Source organism: Durio zibethinus, chromosome 11 (assembly GCF_047325235.1).
Source record: "Durio zibethinus cultivar Kanyao isolate XHJ-2024 chromosome 11, ASM4732523v1, whole genome shotgun sequence".
Lineage (NCBI taxonomy): Eukaryota > Viridiplantae > Streptophyta > Magnoliopsida > Malvales > Malvaceae > Durio > Durio zibethinus.
In genome coordinates, this window is record NC_143172.1 from 1593475 (window position 1) to 1621056 (window position 27582).

The 27582-nt window shown below is 36.0% G+C and overlaps 4 protein-coding genes across 7 annotated transcripts; 1 reads left to right on the top strand and 3 right to left on the bottom strand.

Annotated features, from left to right (window-relative positions):
* Positions 1-61: 61 nt before the first annotated feature.
* LOC111289880 (Protein kinase superfamily protein) lies at positions 62-4533 on the bottom strand. 2 transcript variants are annotated; one of them, XM_022881233.2, is made up of 5 exons: positions 3052-4533; positions 1748-2005; positions 1301-1423; positions 482-910; positions 62-382 (listed from the first exon to the last, which is right to left on the bottom strand). In XM_022881233.2, exons 1-5 carry the CDS (start codon positions 3400-3402, stop codon positions 377-379), a joined length of 1167 nt encoding a protein of 388 aa, XP_022736968.2. In that variant the 5' UTR covers positions 3403-4533; the 3' UTR covers positions 62-376. The 2 variants fall into 2 exon arrangements, with proteins under 2 accessions (XP_022736968.2, XP_089623690.1); XM_089767564.1 differs by lacking the exon at positions 1748-2005 and having other exon boundaries at positions 3052-4058.
* Positions 4534-6949: 2416 nt separating this feature from the next.
* On the bottom strand, positions 6950-11331 carry LOC111289881 (putative plant SNARE 11). 2 transcript variants are annotated; one of them, XM_022881234.2, is made up of 10 exons: positions 10628-11331; positions 10292-10384; positions 9880-9973; positions 9727-9764; positions 9238-9329; positions 8419-8498; positions 8110-8166; positions 7872-7964; positions 7706-7780; positions 6950-7501 (listed from the first exon to the last, which is right to left on the bottom strand). In XM_022881234.2, the coding sequence occupies exons 1-10, from the start codon at positions 10702-10704 to the stop codon at positions 7412-7414; spliced, it is 789 nt and encodes a 262-aa protein (XP_022736969.2). In that variant the 5' UTR covers positions 10705-11331; the 3' UTR covers positions 6950-7411. The 2 variants fall into 2 exon arrangements, with proteins under 2 accessions (XP_022736969.2, XP_022736971.2); XM_022881236.2 differs by lacking the exon at positions 7706-7780 and having other exon boundaries at positions 7263-7501; positions 10628-10836.
* A 197-nt stretch (positions 11332-11528) lies between these two features.
* LOC111289882 (large ribosomal subunit protein eL43) lies at positions 11529-13195 on the top strand. Of its 2 annotated transcripts, XM_022881238.2 has the most exons (5): positions 11529-11647; positions 12222-12261; positions 12516-12604; positions 12740-12822; positions 12912-13195. In XM_022881238.2, exons 1-5 carry the CDS (start codon positions 11645-11647, stop codon positions 12973-12975), a joined length of 279 nt encoding a protein of 92 aa, XP_022736973.1. In that variant the 5' UTR covers positions 11529-11644; the 3' UTR covers positions 12976-13195. The 2 variants fall into 2 exon arrangements, with proteins under 2 accessions (XP_022736973.1, XP_022736972.1); XM_022881237.2 differs by lacking the exon at positions 11529-11647 and having other exon boundaries at positions 12216-12261.
* A 10747-nt stretch (positions 13196-23942) lies between these two features.
* Positions 23943-27126, bottom strand: LOC111290628 (uncharacterized). Its single transcript, XM_022882019.2, has 3 exons — positions 25761-27126; positions 24753-25011; positions 23943-24535 (listed from the first exon to the last, which is right to left on the bottom strand). The coding sequence occupies exons 1-3, from the start codon at positions 26939-26941 to the stop codon at positions 24374-24376; spliced, it is 1602 nt and encodes a 533-aa protein (XP_022737754.2). The 5' UTR covers positions 26942-27126; the 3' UTR covers positions 23943-24373.
* Positions 27127-27582: the final 456 nt, after the last annotated feature.

A 27582-nucleotide genomic window follows, 5' to 3' on the forward strand; every position in this document is an offset into this window, starting at 1 on the left:
ATATTCAAATGACTTATTATTTGAATATAAAAACAAATAAGACGCAAACAAGGCCCATATATTTTGTCTTTCAAAAGGGGAAAAGAAATCCTTCATCTTTTTCATCAACAACGAAATTTATACATAAATTTAATGCATAACAACTTACAATCGCCACTCTAATTTACAAGCATTCCTCATTCTAAAATCTTGCCGCTCTTCCAACCATGAATTGTAGTTCAAAAGTAGTAAAAAAAATTTATGCTAAGACCAAAGATTTGCAAATTTGAGTTGTCCTAGGGGGATCCTTCATCCTTGAATTCACCTTTGGATAAAACTTGAGCTGCATACCTCAAGGAATCAACAATGGCGGCGTTCATATCCAGGAATTCATAGTTCAAACCTATCAAAGAAAACAGCGGAAGGCAGGTTTAGTAACTAATAAAAGGTTTTGTGGTTGGCTCCGTTAAAATCAGAAAAATCCTTATACCCTTATACCGACCTTACTCGAGCTTCGTCTGCCTGCTCTAGATGAAGATGCAACAGAAGACTGATTGACCGAAGAGCTTCCCTCTTCTGATTCTTGTATTGCTTGCTTCAAGCTCTCAACCACTTGACTCATTGTTGGTCTTTCCTTGGCATTTTTGTTTAGGCAGCTAGTAGCCAACTTTCCAACTTTTTGTGCTGCACTGAATGAATAATTATTTCTAAGTCCAGGGTCTATTATCATGCTGAATCGTTTACTGTCAGGAGGGAACTGTTTCACCCAGTCTAGAAGCTTCTGCTCCAATGTTGGGCGGTTTCTGTCCACCGCTCGCCTCCCTGTGAGGATCTCATAGAGTACCACCCCAAAAGTCCATATATCACTTTGGATTGTGAGATGACCTGTTTCAACATATTCCGGGGCGGCATATCCATAGGTTCCAACCACCTTTAACAAAATGAAACAAATGATAATGTCAAACACCTTAACAAATTGCATGTTCTGAAATGTATCCTGCTTCTCAGAAATAGTTATAATGCAACTTTGACTCGTGAATAAGAGAGTCATTGATCATACACAGCTGGAGTCAAACTCGTTCAGCCAAATCTTTTCCTAACACAAAAATTTGTGAAAGTAGATGCTGTGTGCCTAATGTGCTAAGCAGCTAAAAGAACTGAATTAGTGCTTCTACTTTTCTCACCGCTTAAGATGTTGAATGTCAGCAGATAGTGGAGGGTTGAGCCAAACAACAAGGATGCAGTGCAGATGCTTTGTGAACATCAAATTAAGTCAGAAGTCATTATAACTACTTTACTCAAATAGCTGATAGCTACTTACCGCTGTGGATACATGAGTACGATCACCAGTTGGCCCTTCCCGTGCAAGCCCAAAGTCTGAGAGCTTTGGCTTCAAATTTTCATCCAAGAGCACATTTGAGGATTTGAAATCTCGATATATCACCTGTTCAAATAACACAAGGCAGATAAGAGAGTCTTCAAATAAATAACGAACCAATGTCAATCCATTATAACTTATAAAGCATACATTCAATGAAGTTTTTTGCTCTATTTTATCAGGTAGGCAATTCAGTGATACCAGCATTGAAGTCAGTAACATAGCTTGAATTCTCTCTCCCCTAATCTTTCCAATTGGGAAATTTTAGTTTTTTTGGACCTAAAGAGAAAATGGCCAATTGCCCATGTCTCATATTTCCTTTATCATTAGTCTTAATGTGATCATTTAGGATGGTTTTGCTGAAGTCATCTTAATAAAAGAAGATTGTACCTTGACTTCCAATCCCTCATGTAGATAAGCCAGTCCTTCTGCTGCACCAAGCATAATCTCTAATCTTGTTTTCCAAGGCAGGGTGGATGTCCTTTTAAAAAGATGATCTTCTAAGCTCCGGTTAGGCATGAATTCATACACCAGCAGTCTCTGGATCCCTCTTTCGCCATCTACAGAACAATATCCTAAAAGTTTTACTAGGTTTGGATGATTGACGACACCAAGAAATTGAACCTCCGCAAGCCATTCCTTATGACCCTAGATGAGGTTAGCAAAAGTATCATAAGAAACAGAAACTACTTTTCAAAATGAAGTACAAAGATTTTAGCTACCAAAAAGAAGAAACTATAATTAGAACCAGTAAGTGACAGCAACAATATAAGTGTTGAGGATAATTAGCCAACTTTAACAGTGTGAAATATAGATGATAACAAACTAATTTCCTCCTTTCAGCAGAAATAATTATATTTACTTTTTTATATGAAATTCGAGGAAAATGCAAATGCTTTTCAGACGAATTACTTATATATGGTGAAGATATAAAGTAGATAGATTAGGAAAAAAAAAAAAAAAAGAACAGAGGTGTCTCTGCCTCCATTTTGGAGACTGCTGTACTGTTAGCTTTCTACTAAAGATAGCTGCAAATTTCTGTAACAGTATGCATCAAAAACATGCAACTTATAGTAACCTTAAACAACCCAACTTAGAGTAAGAGTTACTATTGTAGTCTGCAGCCATTCTTGGGGCCGATTCTTCAATCATCTAGGACCTTTTCTCTTGGGGTTATAAGCTAAAGGAAAGAACCATCCGACAATAGAAATGTAAGTGATGTGGAGAGCTAATAGACAGAGACAGATACCACATTGTTCCAGAGCAAGAATGGCAGACTGAATCTTTAGATCAAAATCATCTGGACCCTTACAAGATTCCCAAATTTATAGTTTTTTGTTAGTTCTAAGTTATATCCCTTACTATAACACCGAATCTGATTTGACTACAACATCGAATTCCCAACTAATCAAACACCATATCCACCTTAGGCATCACAAAAATTTGTACAGATACCGAGAAAATTAATCCCAAATCCCAATTTTGACACCATCACTATCCAAATCATTGTATGAATCAGCCTCATAGCACATCATCAATATTCACTAAAACTATGGGTATAGAGCATACCATGTCACTGCTGAATTTTAAGACTAACCATCACATTTTGTTGCAAATTCCTATGAAATCGTTTTCAGCTATTATGAATAGAACGACCAGAAAAAGTGCAGGATGTTACCAGAGAAAATTAGTACCTGTAAACCCTGAGTGTTGAGCTTCTTGATAGCAACAACTATGGGATCACCTCGACCACTGTGAGGCGTAATTGTGCCCTTATAAACACTCCCAAAGCCACCCTGTCCGATCTTTAACATCCGATTGAAACCATTTGTTGCATCCCTCAGTTCTTGTAAAGAGAAGACTCTCAAATTATGCTCCTTTTCTTTGTACAATTCTGGTATGCTCCTTGGTGATGGCATAGATCTTGATGTCCGAGTCAAGGCTGAATTATCCGATTGACTTTGATTCCTCAACTCAGGAGCAGAACTTGATACTCCTTTCTTGTTCTTTGATTTGTCCTTGGTGAAGATAGAAAAACACTTCATTTCTAAGTTTTATATGACCAAAATGAAACTCTTGCAGTTATCGTCAAAATTGTTGTATCAAACTGCAATCTTTTCCTCACATTTAAACTATCCTCGAAGATAGATAAAGAACCCACGAAGAGAAACTGAAGTTTGAACAAGAAACGAGTGAAAGTACGATGAAACCAGAGAAAGAAAATGGAACCAGAAAAGTCTAGATGCCAAGCAGTGAGAAAATGAAGAAGGAAAAGTAAACCATATAATAAATGAAGCATACAAGCAAATAAATAAAACGTCAATTCTAGAGATGGTGTGAACAAAAGAGAAGCCAGATAAGAACGTAAGGGAAAAAAAAGAAAAAATAGAATAGCCTGAAGGCACAGAGATTGAATTTTGTCACAACATGGGAACAGCCGTACAAGCGATTAAAAGTGAAAACCCAGACAAGAAACAGTAAAAGAAACACGGATTAAGGTTTGAAAAATATTGTATAACCACGAGTACACAAATTCACACCTAAGAATAGAAGGAGAAAGAAATGAACAAAATGGCGTGTATAAAACGATGAAATCAAGGCAATGAAAAGAACAGGAGACAAGTGAATTAAGAGACTGAATTTGACTGCAAGCACAGAAAAAATAGAAAAGACCAAGCAAAGAAAGAAGCAAATCTTCTAAAGCATTGCTATTTCTCTCCGTTCACATTGACATTTCTGCAAATGAATACTTAATACGAACAGTAGTAATCAAAGATCTTACTGGATTCCGCGTTTTATTTTGGTCTCTAACTTTTTGTGGACTCTTGTAAGTTAGCGTTTAGCAATGACTTTAGACCTTTAATCAGGCTCTGCCTTTTTTGGGCTTTTGGACCGTCAACCCATTGCAAAAATCATACGCCAAAAAAGAGTGGACTGTTGAGGGGTTGGGAGCGTCGTCAAGTAGAAGAAAGCAAATGGTTTACGTTGCTGTCATTTGAATGGACCTGGAATACCAAAGAACAGAACTTTCATCGAAGCTCCCATTTCGCTTCTACCTAGGACAGGACAGAACTCAGAAACAAGATAAGATCTGCAATCTTTTCAACAACATGGCGTCACCTTTTCATTCAACACGGCTGACGCAACCCTGTCAAGATGAAGCTTCCCAAATCACAGCCTTGTTTCTTTAATTTCCTTTTCATAATTTGCTACCTTAAAAATTAAAACAAACCCTTTTTCTTCATACTTATTTGATTTCATCGTCAGATTAAACTATCCGAAGGGGATTCTAGACTTCTAGTCCAACTAGCGATCAGAGCATTTATAAAAAGAGATTTTCTCCATTGTGGAACACTAAAATCTTATAAACCCAAAAATGGATTAATCTCAAACTCTTTGAGAGAGAGAGAGAGAGAGAGAGAGAGAGGGGGTTTGGTTGAGTTGACATTTTAAGACCATTTTGTTCATTTAGTCCTCGTACGTGACAATTACTAGAAAACCAACCCCTTTTATTATGGGACCGACGCATAATTTCTTCAAGTCATTGACCTTGCTTCTTCTTTCTTTTGCCTTTTTTTTTTTTGCTCAATAAATCTGTGGGTGATTGGTATCTTAATATTTTAATAATCATGGATATGGGTATGGTGTATGAGTGGTATGAAGAATCATTGGCATCGGAGACTCACACAATTAGGCGGTCACACAACAGGAATTAAAAACCAAAGAAAATGAGTTGATTAGCTCCATCATCAAATCTACTGATAAATCTATAATAAAAAACCAAGTCTTCTTCTATGGTTGAGAAAATTCTAGGTGACCTGGCTTTTTTTTTTTTTTCCGTGGGGAAGGCGATCGACCTAGTAGACTCCAATCTTCTTCAATGATCAAACTTAATTTTGGGTCAATTGGAAAATTTCCATCAAATGAGAAATGTTGTCAATGAAATTTTGAAACACCATAATTCTCTCTACTATGTCGCATGTACGAGATGGAATTTCCGTGCAAAAAAGGGCAAAGCAGATGGCAACTTTGATACCTTTATTTTCCCCCTTCACATGGGCAAACAACTCAGTGTCCCCTCTTCCTGGGACCCATATTTCATATCCATTTATAAAAGAGTAAAAAAAATAAATAAAAAAGAAGAAGAAGAAAGTAAACCACCGATGCTTTTACCTTACGAATAATCATTTGGCTGAAGCCCTTTCCAGTTTCCACCCGTACAAAAAAGTTGTTTTGTCATTAAATCATTGTACATAATTCACCCGAACTTATGAATCTATTTCATATATTTTCGTTAATACAATAATTATTTCATTGGTAAACTTCAATAATAGAGAGTGAAACAATATCATTATATAATACACCTGATATAATGATTTATTATACTAAATTAATTTTTTTCTGTCCTGAAATTTTCTTGCCATTTGCTTGGAATGTAGATCTTTACCCTTTGCACAGTGCCGAATTAAAAATTTTGGTCAAACAGCCATGATTATCCAACCCCAAAAGTAAAAAGGTTACTGCACCAACCCCTGCTTTTGAAATCTTTATAATCATTGTAACTTTTTTCCCCCACCTTCGCTGAAAAACCAAACCAATTTGAACAAAGTAAAATAAAAAGTCAACCAAATCAGAAAAATCAAAGTACTATGAAATCAATTGTTACATACTTTTGGTTTCGCATGAATTTTTTAGAGTAAACGTTGTGATTTCCACTTAAATTAGGCGTTCACGTGACTAAATTTGATTTAGGAAAATATTTAGTTGAGTTAGACTAATCAGTGCTGGTTGTAACGTTTGATTTTCTTTGCAGGAATTTTTTTATTGTATGACTTTGTGTTACTTGAATTAAAAAGAAAATTTTGTGTCAATTTATACTATTTGTTAGAATATTTATAACTGATTTGACACATTCCTAACCATATGAATACTATTATACGGGCCGGAAGAATTGAAACATAAAGTTTATGGTAGACACATTTATGAGCTATGCAATGCCTTTTAATTCGGGCCAATAATACAGTTTCGAAAGAGGAAACAAAAAAAAAAAATTCCTTGGTCAGAGGGTAAATGTTGTATGATAAGAACAATATAGGTTTTACTTGTTCATCTCGATAAAATAATAATAATAATAATAATATCTGATAATTTTATTAGCCACAAAAACGATGGGGGAGCATTCAAATTCAATGTTCAAAGCTGGGTTAGGATAAGTCTTGACTTAAACAGAAGTTAATTGTATATTTAATTGTAAAAAAATGACTTATTTATTTATTTATCATTAAATAAATGTATTTTTAAAATAAATGGCGAGGACTTCCATTACATTTGTGAATCTATTGATGACCGTAACCAAATTGCTTTAACTTTTTTATGAAATTATGATGAGTCAAACAACTAGTGTTGTAAAAAAACTAGGCATGAAAAGAATTTCCACAGCTTAAAATTTACTAAGAAAATTTTAAAATAAAATGTTCATAAATATATTTTTTAAGGAAGGGGGATTTTATTATGCTTAAAAGCCCTTTCATGATGCTGAACAAAAATGCAGATGCTTGAACTAGGACACAGTTGCGTTTTATGATTGGACTCTTAGAGATTAATCATAGATCAATATCACAGAGGAATCTCTCCTACTACGATGCAAGGGAGCCTCAATGGTAGAAACAAAGCAGTACTTCCAAAATACAGAACAATGAATAGAGGACAAAAAAAAAAAAGAATCATGCAAGGGTTAATATTATACACGGTATGATATGAACCAATACTCTCAAATACATAACCTTCCCTCCCGTCTACAATGACAATTTCTTCGGACTTAAGAGGAAACATGTCGGATCTCATCATGCTAATGCTGTACATGGAATCATAACGACAGCTGGAACTAGCACATGGGATATACTGCAAAACTCTGCACCGATTCACCAAAACTATCATACAAAATAAAATCAACTCCACAACCATATCAGTTCTTCAACAATGGCAGCCACCAGGGATAATAGCTAGTCATTCTTCAATGCAATGTGGGTGCAACAGGTAGCTGGTTCTATTTCTTCAATTAGGAGTCCAAAGTAGCCGTCGGCTCATAGCAGGTGGTGCTAAGCCTGGAATATCCCGGATGTCCTTGTTGTTTGGGTTCACAAGCTGAAAAAGGAAACCAAATAATTGAGCACAAGTATAAACACCATGTGAACAGAGAAAAGATAAATTCACATAGGCAGCTTTCCACATGACATTGTGGTTAGAGTCCAGAAAAACTGCTTTCAATTGTCAATCAGTTACACAGAATCCGTGGTAAGGTGTTAATTCAGTGGTTGATGGTGAAGCGGGGTTTGAGAAATAGTAGACCTTAACGATTAGGATGGCTATGACACCAATGACAATAAGAAACAACAATGCCATAATGCACTTATCAGTGGCAACCTATGAACAAAAAGAAAATAAAATCAGTAAATACAATTTAACACTCGTCAGTTCATACGAATGAAAGGAAGTGGATGTTTCAGAGATTGACCTGCCTACCAATTTCTTTGACCAATTTAGATGCTTTCTTGATTGAGAAATGGATAGAATCCAGCTCATTAACTATCCTGCTCATTTGTTCAGTCTAAATATGAAAGAAATAATATTTCTTAGTTTGAATATCAATGTAGAATCTCAAAAGGTTAATACAACGAAAAGTAAAACTGTTAATTGAACCTTAGATATAGCAAAATGTCAAGATAATGATTTAATGCTATCAGGTTATTTACCTGAGACTTGAGAGCTGCAGCAGTCTCTGTCCCAACATCAACGGTGTCTTGAACAACCTAATATATAGAAGAGAGACAAAACTTAGTCTTCCTTCTATAGCCCTAGAAATCAGGAAGAGTTATTAAGATGGGGAGGAATTGAGCTAAGAGGTGGTAAATCCTAAGACTTCTTGCCTTTTGTTGGTTTTAAGTTTAACATAAAATGCAAACTTCAAAAACCATAGCTCTAAATACAACCAATTATTTTTCAGTAGAGGAAGATGCAGGACATGTTACAAAATCTAATGTAGCAAAAGTTTGGACACCAACCTTCTTAGCCCTGTCAATGGCTTGATCAGTCTCATCCATCATTTGGTTTCCTCTATCCATTAGTTGTTGATTTGTCATAGCTGCAGAACATACAGGCTGTCTCAGAAACAGTTTAAAATTCAAGTAAAATACGACACTTGCATTTTATTTGCAGACAACATTCCAACATCATCCCAACAATCAATGTAAAGGAGTCAGAACCAATATGAAGAGTGCATTGGCTAACAAAGGCACAACAGTAGAACACAGCTTCAAAGTTGAATGACATCTAGAAATTTATGCTGCTGTAAAATCAGATTATAAAAATACATTTTAGCCATTAAATAAGCTCTGATTAACACTCTAATAGTTATTTATATAGCAAAGTTTCCATTATTGCTTCCCAGTTTGAGAACACATAGAAGTACAACTACAAACAGGTTGACTATATCGTTCGGTGCGAGATAATATTGAACTAAGTGATCAGAGATTTCTTTGTCAAGCATCTCATCCCTTGTCATATTGAGTGTGTTTGACAGCATATATTCTAGCAATAGTGCAAAATTACTTGCACATCTTACAACCAACTACCATTAGATAATCACTGTAAACTAAATGAGAAATTGAAAATATTTATGGCCACACTTAAAAGTAAAAAAGAAAAATAAGACAATATTTGGTGCAAGTGAGTTAGTGCATCTGTGTTTGTTGTCAACTGCCAGAACAGAAAACTGATCAGGGAAGAACGATGTCTACCTATGTCACTATTTATAAACAAAATTTCAACTCAAACTTCCACATAAACAAATCAGCCAAATTCAGAAAAGCTGATATACTTACATGACGCTAGCAAGACATTTTCTTCCCCAAAGCCTTCATTAGGCCCATCAAAGAGATCAACTCGATTCTTGTTCTCAAGATTGCTTTGATGTCTGTAGCACAAGAACAACGTCAAAACAAGCCAAATTACACATCAATAAAATGAAACATAACATTTAACAATAATTAGTCCTTGTTGATACCAAGGAAATTATTATTGCAAGATATCTATAGTAATTTCCTTAACAATTTACCAATTTTCAAACAATAACAAATATAGTTTACTGGCACAAGATCACAAGGGTGACTAAAAGAACAGGTTGAAGGGATAAGATAAGAGAATTTGGAAGGGCGACAGAGGAAGGGGAATGTAACCCTGAAAAATGGAAAAACTCTATCCATAAGCATTATAAATTATTTATAACTAGTAAGAGCATGAGCATGCATGAAGCGATCCCTTCATGCCACAAGAAACAAAATGGATAACTTAAACTGCTCATATAAACTTACTGCTTCTTAAGGGCAACATACGAATTCAACTCCTTAATCTGCATGAGAATAACATAAGTTTGAGAAAATTTTGAACAGATACTTGGACGACAATTTAGAGGATCTAACTAAAAAACAACAAAAGAAGAATCAAACTTAAAAGTTATAAAGCACCATCGACTGCTTCTTTTCGTTCAGCATTCTGTGGGTGTTTGCATCAGTTCTACTCTCCATTTCCTTCACTTCTCTATCAAACTCTTTGATTAGCCTGAAAAGGTTAAGCAGATAGTATTTTAATTCAAACCAACGGAAAAACAGTTTTAAATAACAACATGACAGCAACAGCATAGCAGAGTAACAAGCACAATTTCTTAGAACCTCAATTCTTAGTTAAGAGATCAACTTCAAGAAAGATGGGTGCTCTGGTTTAGATTTTTTTCTTTATAATATGAATAACTATTCAAACTAAACTAAGATATCCTTCAAAAGCATAATGTGAGGGTTGTCATCATTTTATTTCTTCACTTTGCAATCAATAAATAAAACTAAAAGGAGAGCTTCTAAAGAAGGTTGAATCTGAAGATACCTCTTGCATTCTCGCATCTTGTCGGTAAGCTCTTCCAATTGCCTACTCTGCCGATTAACATCCTTAACCTTCTCCAGTTTCTGGAATCCATTTCTGCAATGAAAACACAACAAAATTTTAAAGAATGTAGAAATAAATCATAATTACTATGCAATGAGTGAAGTCTAAACTCAAGTTAGTTATAATAAAATCATAAATGAGATTTACATCTTTGATAAAAAAAATCATTTGTTCAACACAATGAAATAACAAAAAAGAAATATGTATATCAGAACAACCTGATTGAAATCTACATTGCAGAAACAACGAAAAAAATATAAGAATTTAAATTCTTACGATAAAGCTCGAAAAATGTCGGCGATTTGTCCGTTGATCTCCGCTAGCTCTTCGCTGACCGCAGCTAAAGGATCCATCTTTCAACCTTGGATGTAACCGGCTATCTTCTCTCTCAATTTCAAGTCACTCTTCACGCATTAAATGGATTCTCAAAGAATAAATGAAGTAAAATTTTTATTTTTGATCTTTTTTAGCTCTTTATCGACAGGAATGACGATTCAAAGACACGATCGAGAAAACACCAAAACAGCACATTGAAAAAGCCAGATTCGCGGGGATCCGTGCGATTTTCAATCAATGCGGAGCCAATAAATCGTAAATTCTCCTCAAGACACAAAACGAAGATAGAATTTGAGGCGAATCTTCAATTCCCGAGCAAAAATGCAAACAAACATCGATCTTTCCAAAGGGAATGCGTAAGATTTCAAATGCGTACCAAATCGAAAGGCAAAAAAAATTACAACATTTGAAATCCGATTCCGTTCGATGTGAAGGCCTTTATTAATGGATCGGGGAAGACAAAGAAAGGAAGGTTCTTTAAATGTTTGACGCCATTGCCTCCCTTCTCGATCTGAAAGAGCTTCTCATTCAAGGTCTTCTCTTGATTTACAGATAATTTTGGATTTTTTTTAATAATTAGTAATTTTTAAGCCTTTTTTTAGAATTATTATCATTATTTTTTCCTGTTTTGGCTTCGCTGGGGGGTTTTTGGCTCGGAGGGTGAAGGTTTAAAAAACTCACGATAATTTAGGCCGTTTAAACCGGAAATTAGGAAGTCGGAAGTGGGGCCCACCTCACATGCGTTTTTTCCTGTGTATTTCGAAGTGACGGTTATACCATCTGGTCAGATAATCCTGTCCGTCAGATAGGATTTAATTCATGATAAGGTTGATTTAGATCCAGACCCGATTGTATTTGGAGTTTCTATAAAATGCGAACAAGAAAACCCTAACTTGTCTTTGTTGCTTTCTCTCGAAGAGCCGCAAACAGGCTTGAGATCCTCCCAACCTAACGACAATGGTACTCTCTTTTTTTTTTTTTTGTTTTTTGGAACACATTTTCATTTTACAATTTCTGTATACATATAGATGTGTTTGTTTCGTGGGAAAAATGCATTCTACAAAAATGTTGCATGTTAAAGTAGTTGGTTTGCTGAGCAACAACAAATCGTTGAAGCGGATATGAACTCCATTAATAGCTAAATAGAAGTTTTGTTATAGTTCAAAGTTTCATTTATTATGCAACATAGAAGCAGAAGGAAAAGGTGGATAGGAAGTCAGACAATTATATTACAAAATTTGGGTTACTAAAGTTGATGGGTTATTAATAAGTTTGCCTTAGTGTCAATTTCAGTCGCTTATTCTTGATCTGTTTTATTTAATGTCGAAAGGCTAGAATGGCAGGAAGAAATTGGATATCTTTGGGGGATTGGTTATGTTTAGTTATAACCAATGTACCTTTGTAGAGAATTGAACATGAAGGAAGCAATATGGATGATTTGATTGCTTGCGTGGGCGTGTATGATTATCATTTAGTTGTTTTATGTTGTTTCTTGGCGTAATTTGTTAACCCCATTCTTTTGCTTACGATGCAGACAAAGAGAACGAAGAAGGCCGGAATTGTTGGAAAATATGGTTGGTGAATCTTAATTTTATGAAGTTTTACTTTGTTATATTTTATTAGGAGTTTCTAAGTAGAAAGGATCCATAGTGTATGAAAGGGTAGCCATGTGAGTGTGTTGGGAATTATTGCCTTTCTAAATTTTATTCAAATTGATTCAAGTTTTTATTCATTGCAACTTTACTCTTGAAGTTCTTCTGAATTAAAATGGGATTTTGGCTCTTTAAACTATGAAGTCTCTGATTCCTTGTTTTACCTCTTAATGAAGGTACCCGTTATGGTGCCAGTTTGAGGAAGCAAATTAAGAAGATGGAGGTCAGTCAACACAGCAAGTACTTCTGCGAGTTTTGTGGAAAGGTAGGATGCTTCTGTCTTTTGTCTATCTGTTTGATCCTATAACTTTTGAGACATAAGTTTTTTGTTTTTGACTCATTTGGTGCACTTCTTTATTGGAATTGCATGTATTTGTTCTGATAAACTCTGCTGCTATAGTATGCAGTGAAGAGAAAGGCTGTGGGAATCTGGGGCTGCAAGGATTGTGGGAAAGTTAAAGCAGGCGGTGCTTATACTTTGAAGTAAGGATCCATATTCAACCCCTTCACTCAATTTCTTTTCTTTGGATGGCCAAGTAACTAACCAGTTGCTGCATGTGTTACTTTAACAGCACTGCTAGCGCTGTGACAGTGAGGAGTACTATTAGGAGGCTGAGGGAGCAAACTGAGAGCTGAGCCACCATTGGCATAATCTGCTTTCATAGGTTGTTTTGCATGTCTTAGCTACAGACTCATTGAGATATTTTCTTTTTTTGACAATGATTTGCTGCTCGATGTGCTTAATTCTCAATTTTATATCTGAGTCAGGTGTTGGAACTTCATTAAAGTTCAATTATTTGCTTCTACACTATCTTGTTAATTTACATCAAATTAAATTGTGGACTTCTTGACTCTTTTTCTTGCGCATTATTGTTGATTTCAACGTTTATGAGTGCGTGGGTGGATGTGATCGCTGCATAAATCCTGTTACTGTTGGAAAATATTTTAGGAACTCCAGAAGTGACTCCAGCATGAATCTACATCCAAGTCACAAGTCAATCTCCTAATTAGAAATGCTTGAACTACTTTAATCAGTGTGTTTATTTACTTTCGGTTGCTTTATGTCAACTTTTTTCAAAGCTTTGTCTTCTTAAAGGATTAACAGCTTTGTCGTTTTGTGTCAGTGGAATCGTCCTCGTAATACTTTTTCTTTTGTTTGTGCTACTTTAATCAGTCTGTTCGATTGGGGTTGCTTTATGTAAAACTTTTTCAAAAGCCATCTTAAAAGATTTAAATCTTCGTCGTTTTGTGTCGGTGGAATAGTCCTTGTAATAATTTATCTTTTGTTTGTATAATTGATTTGTATCCCTTCGTACTCTTTCTCTATAAGAAGGAGCTTTCTCCGAAGTAAAGAATGAGAACTAAGGAAGAATGTTCGGTTTGTTTTCTTTTTACTACGCCTTTCTAAACTTTTCCCTTCGGTGAATCTCTTTTGCCTGAGAGCTTGTTGATTCAATTCCTGGAAAGTAGATCACTGTCAAAAATGAAGTAGCAATTTCAACTTTTCAAGCTCAAGCACATTACAGGTAGGCCACTGCTGTTGATCTCCATGCCAGGAAGACTGTAAGGGTTGTAAGTCTGCTTTCTTACTTTGGATTAAACCATTGAAGAAGAGATTAACTACACTATTCACATATGGCACTCGAAAACACAGAAACCTCTTCTTCCTCTGCTTCTACTTGTACAAAAGCTTTCTTCTCCACAGCTCCCCCTACACTGAAAAGATCTACCGCCTCCAAGGTGCAATATCTATTTGAGATTGATTACGTACCAATAAATCAGAAAATCCAAGAAACAAAACTTGCTGATATAAATATTTATAAGGCTGTTACTAAACCTTCCACTTCCTTCTTCAAATCTGTAAAAACGTTTCTTACTCCGTCTCCTCAAAAGCCTAAAGAAGATATCCATGTCACTGAGTTTCACGAGTATCCAATACCCTCTGGGGAAGGAGAGCATTTTATCACTCTCCAAATCCCGCCTCAGTTTCAACGACGGTGGATTTCTGAAGGATACGATGAAGTTCATTTTGGAGCCATTCGATTGGCTTTAACCTTCCATAACAGGAAAGGACTCCCATTAGCCACTAGAATCGCCTTGCTTGATTCTAGATATAAAAAGTACCAGCATGCATGTTTAGGGATAGTCGAGACAACACTCAACGCAGGCAAAGTGTTTGTGACTCTTTTCCCCAATTTTACCAGGTCTGTGCGGGACAAAAACTTGTCCAAACCCTTTCTGGTTCAAATCCAAATTGTCGGAGCCTCTATGGACCCAGGTCTGATTCAAGCCACTCTTCATTCTCAGATAGCTTATAGAGCCCAAGATCATGTTCTTGGCTTGGCATCACCCTCTTTTGGAGACACTCCGCTCATCCAAGTTGACTCTAAAAATCGGTGCACCATCATCCTCATCCCAACAAATATCTCAAGGGAAGAACTTGTTTCCATACTCCCTGAAGTTTGGGTCACAAATTATGAAAATAGGCCAATCGAAGAGCGTCCGACTCCGACCCAAACTATTAATCCATTCACACCAAATGCTGATGGAACTGTTACAATCAGATTTAGCAGTTCAAATTGACAACAAAGCGCAATTCATGCATCCAGCTTGTTTATATGCAAATTGACTCGTGAATTGGTGATGGTTAATTTTGGGGTCAAAAGCATAATTTGGGCTCTTAGAGTTGTGTAAATATTGGGCTTGTATGGATGGTTGGGCCTCTGAGGAAGTACTGTAGATTAAATGGTATCACTTGTCCTTCCATGCGTTGTTGACTGACATATTCAGGAGGATAACCTAAAGGTTGTTCTTCATGGACTGGCGGCCAGACTCTTGGAGGAATAAATCTGCTTAGTTCAAAACACTTTATCCTCTGGATGGTAAAAAAAAATTTCTGACATGAATGGAATAGGGATTCGTTCCATACATTGCAGCATTAGGAAAATATCGAAAATGGTTCCTCTAATATAGTTGCATGGTAAGATGACAATGATATGAGCATCCCAGCATGTCTTTTCCAAGCCTGTTTTGTCTAGTATAAACTTTCACCCAATGATCCCAATGTGAAATGGATGGAAGCATTCAAGTATGTGTTCGAATTTTTTGTAGGAGTCTGACTTCTAAGAGAGGGAGTGGATGTCATGAGCTCTTGAGTTGTTTCTGGAGCAGAGTCTCTTAAGTCTTAAAATTTAGTCAGAGATTTTCAACATTCATCTCTATGGCGATGTAATGGATGTAACGGATGCTCCTCCAGCAGTGAATCTCAACCTGGCAACCTCAACCTATCTCCAAGTCACGAGCCAGTCGATATGGTAACATGCAAAGCTTGATGCATGAACAACTTTATCCATATTGTTAAATGTTGACAGTTCAGTGAGTGTTCTTACTTTCAGTTGTATCAAAGCTGTCTTCTTAAAAGATTAGCCTCTTTGACATTTTGGGTCGGTGGAATAATCCTTGTTAATAGGTTTTTATTTGTTTGCATCTCTCAAAATCCTTCTATAAGGAGCTTCCTCCAAAGGAAAAAATAATAACAGTAGAATTTAAGATAGCCTTAGAAAGAAAACTCGGTGTGTTTTGCTTTTATGGCTTTCTACTCTTAAGGTTTCATTCTCTTTTGTAATTAGATATATCTAGCTGATAGAGTAATCAATGACGTGAGTCATAGCACGGCACAGGACTGTTGACCGCCATTCCAGGAGGGCTCTAAAGGTCTGCAGTGGCCTAGCATATCTTGGATTAAGCCATTTGAGAAGAGATCAACTAAATCACCTATGGGCTATGGCACCCCAAAATAAAGGAACCTCCCTCTTGTTCCTCTGCTTCTTCTACTTCCAGAGCTTTCCTCTCACCTCCTACTCTGGAAAAAACTACAGCCTCCAAGGTGCAATATCTGTATGGTGGCTTACAGTTGGCTCGTTTGTACGATGGACCCAGGCCTAATTCACCCTACTCTTCATCCAAGATCATGTGTTTCACTTGCCAATAACCTCTTCTAAAGACATTCTGCTAATTCAAGTTCCCTCCCAAAATGTAAAAAAAACCGAACATCTCCTGGGAAGAATTTGTTTACGAACTCGCTGCGCATCTCCCTATAAAAAAAAATGCTATGCAATGGAGCCTCAGGTCATTTTGGAAGGTTATTTTCTATATAAATGTGTTTTTCACCAACATCCATGAACTGTTGGTAGCACTTTAATTCTTAATTTCAATAATTAAAATTTAAATTATGATAACTTTAAATAAAAAAAAGAAAGTACTTTCTCACCGAAGTTATATGCAACTCAAATGTAGTAGTTGTAGTAGTAACTGGTAGCAATACTGTAACAACTTATGCACTTATGACCCCTTTCAGCAAGGAAAACTAGAAAAAAGGAAAAAAAAGAAAAAAAGAATAGATTGTGCATCGTGGAATGGAGTCCAGTAGATAGTGTTAACATCTTTCAGCTATTCTCATTAACCGGAGTACATGCGAAGCTGTTCGGACTGGATGGTTTAATCTGGAGTTCCAGGATATAGAAATACAACTAATTACATTTACTAGAACAAAATGAGACAAGCAATACCAGGCTCTTTAGGCTCACCATAGTGCCATCCTTCACTCATAAACTCAACCTATATATACATTAATAAAGCCATTAAAAAAATATAGACGAGAAGGGGAGGCCCATTTCTTGCTCCATGATCAAGCATCTTATTGAACCACTGAACCTGGTTCCAAGCAGGTACCTTGCTGCTATCTTACCTTATAATGCGAAGGAATAATGAAAAATATCAAAACTTGAGGAGAACAGCTAATTAAAAAAGACGCCCATCTGGTGAATTTATAAAGCAAACACCATTTTGGAGTCTCATATTAGACAATTGCAGTTGGTAGGTCATCACCGTTGCGATGAAGAATTCATTTTTGGGTATCTTTCATAGCCACTACTCTGGCAGCATTGGCTGCTTTGTTTGCAGCTGAGACAACTTCATTCACTCTCATCAATCTTTTTTATGTCATAAGCTTTCTCAGAAGCTCGCCGTGCTTCCTGTATGCAGGACAGCAAATTTTAGGAGAACTTATAGTAATTCTTTATTGGTAGAAGTCATCTTCGGCAGTCTAAATTATATATTCTAGCATTTGAGCTAAGTTTCACTGAATAAGAACATTATTAGTGGTAGAAAATTTTTAAGCAAAGAGCAAAAGAATGATATGTCAACTCTTAGTGAAGCCAGATAGACAATGATATGAACGATACCTGGACAGCATTAAGGATATTTTCAAGTCCATAGGACAGAAAATTCAAGTTTATAGTAATTTCCTTAACAAATTACCAATTCCAAACAATAACAACTATAGTTTACTGGCACAAGATCACAAGGATGACAAAAAGAAAAGGATGAAAGGATAAGACGAGAGAATTTGGAAGGGGGATAGAGGAAGGGGAAGGATAACTAACCAGTTGCTGCATGTGTTACTTTAACAGCACTGCTAGCACTGTGACAGTGAGGAGTACTATTAGGAGGCTGAGGGAGCAAACTGAGAGCTGAGCCACCATTGGCATATTCTACTTTCATAGGTTATTTTACATGTCTTAGCTACAGACTCATCGAGATTTTTTTTTTCACAATGATGTGCTGCTATGTGCTCAATTCTCAATTGTGTATCTAAGTCGGGTGTTGGAACCTTATTTAAGTTCAAATATTTGCTTCTACATTATCTTGTTATTTTCCATCAAATTAAATTGTGGCCTCCTTGACTTTTTTTCTTGCCCATTATTGTTGATTTCAATGTTATGAGTGCGTGGGTGGTTGTGATCGCTGCGTAAATCCTGTTACGGTCGGAAAATATTTTCCTAATTAGAAATGCAAGTCACAAGTCAATCACCTAATTAGAAATGTATGAACTTTAATCAGTGTGTTTACTTTACGTTCGGTTGCTATATGTCAACTTTTTTCAAAGCTTGTCTTCTTAAGAGATTAACATCTTTGTTGTTTTGTTGGGCTAAAAGCCTCTAATCCAATTATATCAGCGGAAGCGAAATCAAACAATAAATCAAACACACAAGAGACAACAATTTAACGTGATTCGATCCAACTGACTTACATCCACGGATGAGAAACAAGATCCACTAGTTGTAGAGAATTACAAACTTACATCAAATCATCAACCTCACTCAACAATCAATACTCATAAGACACTCTCAATCTCCTCTAGTCCTATGAAGTATTCTCTACCCAAACAAACACAAACCCAAACTCTTGTGCACCCTTTCAACATAACCAAACACATACCCATATGCTCCCATACACTATACCTATGTAGACCCTCTCAATCTCCTCTAATCTACTCACAAACAAACATACACACCCATAAGACGTAAAGCCCCAATACTCTTATGGGGTGTCTATCCCATAAAATCTTACAACTCTCTTACATCTTTTTTTCATACCTAATCATGTAGAGACTTCACCTATTTATAACCATACAAACTTGCCCATTAAGAATCCATCTCCTCTTAAAATTCTTCTCCTGTAAGTCAAACTTACCTATTAAGAATCCCTTTCCTTTTAGAATTTTTCTCTTGCAAGTCAAACTTACCTATTAAGAATCCTCTTTCTCTTGAAATTTTTCTTTTGCAAGTCTTCTTGTCCATCAAGCAATATCTGACAAATCTCAAACAAATCTTTAACAAATTTCAAACAAATCTCTTATTGGATTTGAGTCGATATTCCCAACAATCTCCACCTTGACTCAAATTTCATCAATCATCTGTCTTCATGCTAGACATGCTTGGCTCCACCTACAATAGAAGTCTTACAATCATCTTCTCTTCTCTTGTGTCTTCACGCTTCATACAAACTAATCATCAATCTTCAAAACTTAAACTCGAACTCTTCCCTTAAATCGAGCTCCTTTAAGCTTACTTCTTCTCATGTCTCAAACCAAGCTCTTCTCATATCTCGAACTATCAACTCTTCCCATGTCTCAAACCATCGACTCTTCCCACATCTTGAATCTTCAACTCTTCTCATGTTGCGAACCTTCAGCTCTGATACCACTTGTTGAGAAACACCATAGCTCTGATACCATTTGTTGGGCTAAAAGCCTCCAATCCAATCATACCAGCGAAAGCGAAATCAAACAATAAATCAAACACACAAGAGACAACAATTTAACGTGATTCGGTCCAACTGACTTACATCTACGGATGAGAAACAAGATCCACTAGTTGTAGAGAATTACAAACTTACATCAAATCATCAACCTCACTCAACAATCAATACTCATAAGATATTCTCAATCTCCTCTAGTCCTATGAAGTATTCTCTACCCAAATAAACACAAACCCAAACTCTTGTGCATCCTTTCAACATAACCAAACACATACCCATATGCTTCTATACACCATACCTATGTGAACCCTCTCAATCTCCTCTAGTCTACTCACAAACAAACATAAACACCCATAAGACGTAAAGCCCCAATACTCTTATGAGATGTCTATCCCACAAAATCCTATAAATCTCTTACATCTTTTTCTCATACCTAATCCTGTAGAGACTTCACCTATTTATAACTATACAAACTTGCCCATTAAGAATACATCTCCTCTTAAAATTTTTCTCCTGTAAGTCAAATTTATCTATTAAGAATCTTTCTTTTTAGAATTCTTTTCTTGCAAGTCAAACTTACCTATTAAAAATTTTTTTTCTCTTAGAATTTTTTTTTTACAAGTTTTCTTGTCCATCAAACAATATTAAATAAATCTCTAATAAATTTTAAACAAATCTCTTATAAGATTTGAATCATATTTTCAACAATTTTGTGTCGGTGGAATCGTCCTTGTAATACTTTTTCTTTTGTTTGTGCTATTTTAATCAGTGCGTTTAATTTAGGTTGCTTTATGTCAAACTTTTTCAAAAATTGTCTTCTTGAAAGATTAACATCTTTGTCGTTTTGTGCAGGTGGAATTCTCCTTGTAATAGGTTATCTTTTGTTTGTATCCTTGAAACTCCTTCTATAAGGAGGAGCTTTTCTCCGATGTAAAGAATGTAAGATACCCCTTGGGAAGAATACTCGGTGTGTTTTCTTTTATGGCTTTCTAAACTCTCCCCCTCAGTAAATCTTTCACCTTCAAAAGCTCGTTGATTCAATTACGGAGAAGTTTATCAATCACTGTTAAAAGTATTGTAGCAATTTCAACTTTTCAAGCTTGAGTTAAGTTCATTACAGGCAGGCCTCTACTGTTGATCTCCATGCCAGGAGGGCTGTAAAAGTTGTAAGTCTGCTTGCTTACTTTGGATTAACCCATTTGAGAAGAGATTAACTTCATTATTCACATATGGCACTCCAAAACTCAGAACCCTCTTCTTCCTCTGCTTCTACTTGTACAAAAGCTTTCTTCTCCACAGCTCCCCCTACCCTGAAAAGATCTACTGCCTCCAAGTCGCCATATAAGTATGAGATTTTTTACATAACAGGAGATCAGAAACCCCAAGATGCAAAACTTACCGATATAAATATTTATAAGGCTCTTTCTAATCCTTTTACTTCCTTCTTCAAACCTGTAAAAAATTTTCTTACTCGTTCTCCTCAAGAACCTAAAGTAGATATCCATGTCACTGGGTTTCAAGAGCATCCAATACCATCTGGGGAAGAAGAGCATTTTATCACTCTCCGAATCCCGCCTCAGTTTCAACGACGGTGGATTTCTCAAGGATATAGTTTAGTTCATTTTGGGGCCATTCGATTGGCTTTAACCTTCCATAACAGAAAAGGACTCCCAGTAGCCACTCGAATCGCCTTGCTTGATTCTAGATGGAAAAGTTACGAGTCTGCATGTTTAGGGACAGTCGAGACAACACTCAACTGGGGAACAGTGTGTGTGACTCTTTTCCCCAATTTTTGCATGTCCGTACAAGACAGACTTTCGTTCGATGCCTTTGTCGTTCAAATCCAAATTATTGGAGCCCCTACGGACCCAGGCCTAATTCAAGCCACTCTTTATTCTCGGATGGCTTATAGAGCTCAAAATCATGATGCTCCTGACTTGCCAGTACCCTCTCCTTGGGACACTCCGCTCATCCAAATCGACTCTGAAAATGAATGCAACATCATCCACATCCCAGGTAATATCTCGAGGAAAGAACTTGTTTCCATACTTCCTGAAGTTTGGGTCACAAATTATGAAAATCGTCAAGGAAGAGCGTCCGACTCCGACCCAAACTAGTAATCCAATCACACAAAATGCTGATGGAACCGTTACAATCAGATTTAGCCGTTCAAATTGACAACCAAGCCCAATCACTTTTCCCACCCAATTCAATCATCCAGGATGTTTATTTGCAAATGGACTCGTGAATTAGCGATAGGTTAAGAGTCTTGTAAATATTGGGCTCATATGGGTGTGGTTGGGCCTGTGAGTAACCCTTTGATACTGCAGATTACAACTATATCACCTGTCCGTCCGTGTTTGTGAGTAGTGACTGACCTATTCAGGAGGATTTCAGCGACCGGAGGCCAGACGCTTGGGGGAATGATTCTGTTTAGTTCAAAAAACTTAATCCTCTTGATGGTAAAAAAAATTCTGACATGAATGGAATAGGGATTGGTTCCATAAATTGCAGCATTAGGAAAATATTGAAAATGGTTCCTCTAATATAGTTGCATGGTAAGATGAAAAATGATATGAGCATCCCAACAGTCTTATCCACGCCTGTTTTGTCCATTGTAAATTTTTAACCAGAATGGGAGCATTCAAGGAAGTGTTCGAAACTTTAAGGCTAAATGACCAATTTGAATTTAGATATTTACGTGATTGTTTAATTCAAAATTAAATATTAAAATTTATATAAATAAAAATTAAATATTATCAATTTATAATAATTTAAGATTTTTTAACGAAATTGATCTGTATACGCTATTAACTCTTTTAATAAAAACAAATGATAAAAAAAAGTAAAAAATCTAATAAAAAAACAAAGTTGACTCGTACAGAACAAAAAACTTTTAAATTAAAAAATTAATATCAGTTTCTTTCTTTTTTCATCTTCTCCACTCTCTTTTAGTCTTTTACTTTTTCAAATTCCCATAGCCTTCCACCATTTTTTATCAAATTTTCTTCATTTGTTCTTGTTCTTCAAATACCCATAACCTTTCAATCTTTTATTTTTCAAATACCCATAGCTTTTTGCTGAAAACTCTTTACTATTTCATCATATTTTCCACTAATTCGAAACCCATTTTATCTTGTGTGGGCTAGTGTAGCAAAAAAATGAAAAGCTGTAAAAAAGTTGGAAATTTCAATTAATGAGAGTATCTGTGGTGGAATGAAAGGGTTGAGCTCACTAAAGCTAAAGAGAAAGAATGTTGGTTGATGCAACAAGATTTGAAGACGGAGCAAACGAAATAAGAAAAATGTCCTGGAGCCTTGCGTTTTATGAAAGGCGTGAAAATGTATTGATTTAAATCAAAGTGATAGCAGTTTTATATTTACATGTTTCGTTCCCACAATGATTTCGTAACAAATTTTGTTTTTGCTTTATGTCTCTGTTATTCTCTATTTTTTATTATTTTGTAGCAGAATTGTTATGTTGCTGGGAAAAAAAATTTTAATTGAAATTACCTTTAGATTTTAATTCATTCATCTACAATAAAAACATAAACTTTACTTTCATATATGTTTAACATATGTTTAGGATTCATATATGATACTTTTCAGAGAAATGTGATTTGAAAAATAAGGGAGAGTGGATGTGGGAGAAAGAGAATGAAGTGGTAAAGAGAGGAATGGGAAAAAAAGGGAAGTGAAAAACTATTTGTGCCAATTAGATAGCCAAATCAACAAAAAAAGTCAAATCAATTTGATATTAAGCCTTTGAAGTTATATTATGGTGCGTATGTTTCACACAAATTTTTTTATCTAAAAAAATCATAAATTATTATAAATCGTTAATATTTTATTTTTATTTATATAAATTAAAATATTTAATTTTGAATTGAACAATCACACAAACTTTAATCTTAAATTGATCAATTAGTCAAATTTTCACAGGAGTCGGACTTATGAGAGAAGGAGTGGGTGCCATGAGCCCTTTAGTTATTTCTGAGCAGTCCCTAAATCTATTAAAAATGGGTCAGAGATTTTCAATATCCATATCTATGGCAATGTAATGGATGTGACAAAGGTACCAAATTAAACAAAGAAAGGAGTTCTGTGAAAAATGTATGACATTCTGGGGTTAATCCCTATAGGTTGGTGGTATATCTTTCTTTCACATTTTGATCCTTGGAAAAGTTTTTTCAGATTCTGGGAGGTTCTAGTTCGACACAGTTAAGTATTCTGTTGAGTTGGTGATTGGAAAAAGCAGAAAATTCTCAACAAAAATCCGCTCTCCCTAATGTTTTCTATGCTATGTAACCCCAGGTCATATTTGGGAGGATATTTTCTTTATAACGAAGAGAATGTATTTTCTCAACGAAGTTAAATGCAAATCAAATGTAGTTGCTGTAAGTTTTTTAACAGGGTATGCACCTATATCCCCTTCCAACAAGGAAAAATAGAGAGAAGGCAAAAAAAAAAGAGATGGTGCTGGGTGAAATGGAGTCCAATAGATAGTGTTAACATCTTTCGGTTATTCTCATTAACCGGAGTAGATACGAAGCTGGCCGGACTGGATGGGTATATCCAGAGTTTCAGGATACAGAAATACAACTAATTACATTTACAAGAAGAAAATGACACAAACAGTACCAGACTCTTTAGGCACACTGTAGTGCCATCCGTCACTCATAAACTCAACCTATATACATTATTAAAGCCATTAAAAAAGGGGAAAGGGGAGGCCCATTTCTTGCTCCATGATCAACCATCTTCTTGAATGACTGAACGTGGTTCCAAGCAGGTACCTTACTGTTATCATACCTTATAATGTGAAGGAATAATGGAAAATATCAAAAATTGAAGAGAACTGCTGAAGGAGACGCCAATATGGTGAATTTATAAACCAAATACCATTTTGGAGTCCTATATTAGACAATTGCAGTTCATAGGTCATCACCGTTGTGATGATGCATTCGTTTTTGGACAGCTTTCACAGCCACTACTCTGGCAGCATTGGCTGCTTTGTTTGCAGCTGAGACAGCTTTATTCACTCTCTCATCAATCCTTGCAATGTCATAAGCTTTCTCAGCAGCTCGCCGTGCTTCCTGTATGCAGGACAGCAAATTATAAGAGAACTTATATTGTAGTTTGTTATTGGTAGAAGTTATCTTTGGCACTCTAAGTTATATATTTTAGCATTCGAGCAAATTTTCATTGAAATAAGAACATTACAGGCAGAAAGTTTTTATGCAAAGAGCAAAGGAATGATATATCAACTGTTAGTGAAGCCAGATATAGGCCAGACAATGATACGAACGATACCTGAACAGCATTAAGGACTCTGGATTGAGTGACAGCATAAGGGGATCCAAGATGGGTGTTTTGTGCACTAAGAATCTCGAGAACCCCATTCTGCCAGTGACCAGATTGTGTCTCACCATTTCTGAAAGTATATGTACCAAATCCCTGCCTTCTTCCCTCATGCCAGGCTCCCTCATATCGGTGTCCATTTCCAAATTGATAAACTCCAAAACCATGCATCTTGTCAGCAAAATATTCCCCAAAATATATGTCTCCATTTCTGCATTAGGATCACAAAATTGAACAGTCATTAAAACTGAAATCTACATTTAGACATATGGTTGTATCCCATAATTACTCAATAAATGATGACTCTAAGCTCCAGAGTAATTTTCAACCAGTTTGAAAATTCCAAACAATGAAAGAACAACCTGCCGGACATTTGGCTCAATGGTAAGTGCATGAATCCCTTGCTCGAAGAGCAAGGTTTGAATCCCCCTTCCCCCAAATCAAAAAATAAAAGAATAATCTTTTATTACCGTACTCCCCACAAAGAAGCAATTTGAGAACCTTGCACGGATGGCTTTTATCAACAATATCAGCATTCAAAAGCCATAGAGCTCAAAAGCCAAAAGTCAACAGTCTTTTGAACTCTGTGCTGCAACTTCACTAGGTGAGAAGTAGTTCAATAATCGAAAATAAGTCGTCTATTCTATATCTACAGCCTGATACTAAAAGACTAAAAAATGTGAGATTTAACCATCAGAACATATGAATAACACGAGCTCTAACTACCAGTTTCCAAATCTATAATTAGAACAAACAATACCGTATCCAAAGACTCCAAAATTGTACAGATCCGAATTAAATAACTCAAGATAGTGAAATAGAAACACAGCAATCAAAAGTTCCAAGCCTCTGGTGCTTTCCCCACATTCAAAGATCAAATATATACCAGACTAAGCAACATAAAAATCTAATAATCTTTTTTTACTTAATCTATCCAAAGAAGAAAGATCAAGAATTCACCTGAAATGGTAATGACCAAGCCCATGCTTGACACCCCACTTGAACTCCCCCACATACTTGCTGCCATCCTTACAAGTATGCACTCCACATCCATGACACTGCCCATTAGACCACTCCCCAGCATAAATATCACCAGTATAAAACCTATACACCCCAATTCCATGCCTCAATCCCTGCCTATATTGACCACGATATCGGCTCCCTTTTGCCCATGTTTCCACACCATAACCATCATATTTCCCATCAATCCAATCCCCCTCATACCTCCCCTTCATATTGTAATAATAAACCCCACTCCCTGAACATTTACCTTTATGAAATTCACCCTCATATACATCCCCATTACTGTAAGCCTGCACCCAAGTTCCCGAATTCGCCTTTTTCTCCGAATTTGGCTTTGACCCAATTGACCAAACAACAGTTTTTGAAGATTTAGAAGATGAACCTAGTTGACTAAACTTAGCAGGTAATGAACGAGCAAGAAGTAATCGAATCGAAGGCAAGCGAGGGAGTGCAAGGTTAAGAGAAACCAAAAGGGTAAGAGAGAAAGCAAGCAAAGCAAGAAGATTTAACAGAAAAAACCGACGAGGATTGGCAACCAAGAAGTAAAGTGAAGGAAGAGATAGCAAAACCAGAAAACGTAAGTGGAAACAGAGCAAACGACCACGGTTCAAATGATGAACAAGTTTCCTACCAAGTTGTTGAGTATCAAAAGGAATAGCAAAATATGTAGAACAAGAAAAAGATTGAAAAGGAGAAGAATTTGAGGCTAATCTTTCAACCCTTTTGCGGTGGTTATGGTGGTTCTTGAAAGAAGGAGGAGTTGGGGAATGAGAAAGAGGATTATGGGTCATTATAGGCCTCTTGTGGGGAGTTGAGAGAAGGGTATGAGTTGGAGAAGGGGAGGGTTCATGATGGTGAAAGTTGGGGTTTTTATGATGATGGGTTGTAGTTATTGTTGTTGCTGGTAATGGTGATGGGTTTGGTGATATAGGTGTGAATGGGATTTGGATGGTGAGATGAGGCTTGTTTGGAACGGAAAAATCAGGACTTTTTTGCGGGGTTGATTCAAGGTAGTTTTGATTGAATTGATGAGAATAGAAGAGATTGAAATCGGAAGAGATGCAGTTGCTGCTTGCTTTTCCGATCTCTTGTTGTTTGCTAGATTCCTTCTGATGCATTTACATAAAGAAAACCCTCTCCTGTTTCTGTCTGAATCTTCTCTCTATCTTGGTTTATAACTGTTAGTCAGAAAGTGTCGTTTGAAGGCAATTTCCGCTCTATCACAATCTGTGTGTATAATTTTTGTGTTTTAATGCTGGTTTTTGGTTTTGGTTTTGATGTCTGGTTTTTGTTCAGGGACGAAAACCAGCTTCCGGAAGCAACATACATTTGTGGGTTGACAGGGCTTCTTTCTCAAAAACACCCTGGTATTGCTTACATTTTCGTAAATGCCACTGCCTCTTTTTTCCATTTTTTTCCCAAAAAAATGATAATTTTGAATCCTTTTATTATTAAAAAAAAAAACCCTTTTGTAAATATATAAAATAATATATATCATGGCAATAATTGTTAGACTTTGCCATTGTGTGATACATTTCATTTATCTATAGTCTAAAAATATTGAATCGAGGGAAAGAAATATAAAAAGGAGATGGATTCGGTCATAAAGTAAAGATGACATGATCTTTTGATAACCATAATTAAAAAAAATACGCAATTAAATAATTATTATATGCACTTTCAGAAAAAAGTGAATGAACTCGGGCTCATACCATCTTCCACTTTCTTTAAATAATAGTTGAGATTATAAAAAAAAAGT

Bases quoted from the DNA above. Each gene is read 5' to 3' on its own strand.
- LOC111289882 (XM_022881237.2), top strand. From the start codon at position 12,216: ATGCAGACAAAGAGAACGAAGAAGGCCGGAATTGTTGGAAAATATG. The intron at 12,605-12,739 runs GTAGGATGCTTC...CTGCTGCTATAG, and splicing joins TCTGCGAGTTTTGTGGAAAG to TATGCAGTGAAGAGAAAGGC. The intron at 12,823-12,911 runs GTAAGGATCCAT...TTACTTTAACAG, and splicing joins GGCGGTGCTTATACTTTGAA to CACTGCTAGCGCTGTGACAG.
- LOC111289881 (XM_022881234.2), bottom strand. From the start codon at position 10,704: ATGGATCCTTTAGCTGCGGTCAGCGAAGAGCTAGCGGAGATCAACGGA. The intron at 9,974-10,291 runs GTATCTTCAGAT...TAACCTTTTCAG, and splicing joins AAGATGCGAGAATGCAAGAG to GCTAATCAAAGAGTTTGATA. The intron at 7,965-8,109 runs GTAAATAACCTG...TTTCATATTTAG, and splicing joins CTGCAGCTCTCAAGTCTCAG to ACTGAACAAATGAGCAGGAT.
- LOC111289880 (XM_022881233.2), bottom strand. From the start codon at position 3,402: ATGAAGTGTTTTTCTATCTTCACCAAGGACAAATCAAAGAACAAGAAA. The intron at 1,424-1,747 runs GTACAATCTTCT...TTATTTGAACAG, and splicing joins ATGAGGGATTGGAAGTCAAG to GTGATATATCGAGATTTCAA. The intron at 911-1,300 runs GTAAGTAGCTAT...ATTTTGTTAAAG, and splicing joins GTACTCATGTATCCACAGCG to GTGGTTGGAACCTATGGATA.
- LOC111290628 (XM_022882019.2), bottom strand. From the start codon at position 26,941: ATGCATCAGAAGGAATCTAGCAAACAACAAGAGATCGGAAAAGCAAGC. The intron at 25,012-25,760 runs GTGAATTCTTGA...ATCCTAATGCAG, and splicing joins CTTGGTCATTACCATTTCAG to AAATGGAGACATATATTTTG. The intron at 24,536-24,752 runs GTATCGTTCGTA...TCCTGCATACAG, and splicing joins GAGTCCTTAATGCTGTTCAG to GAAGCACGGCGAGCTGCTGA.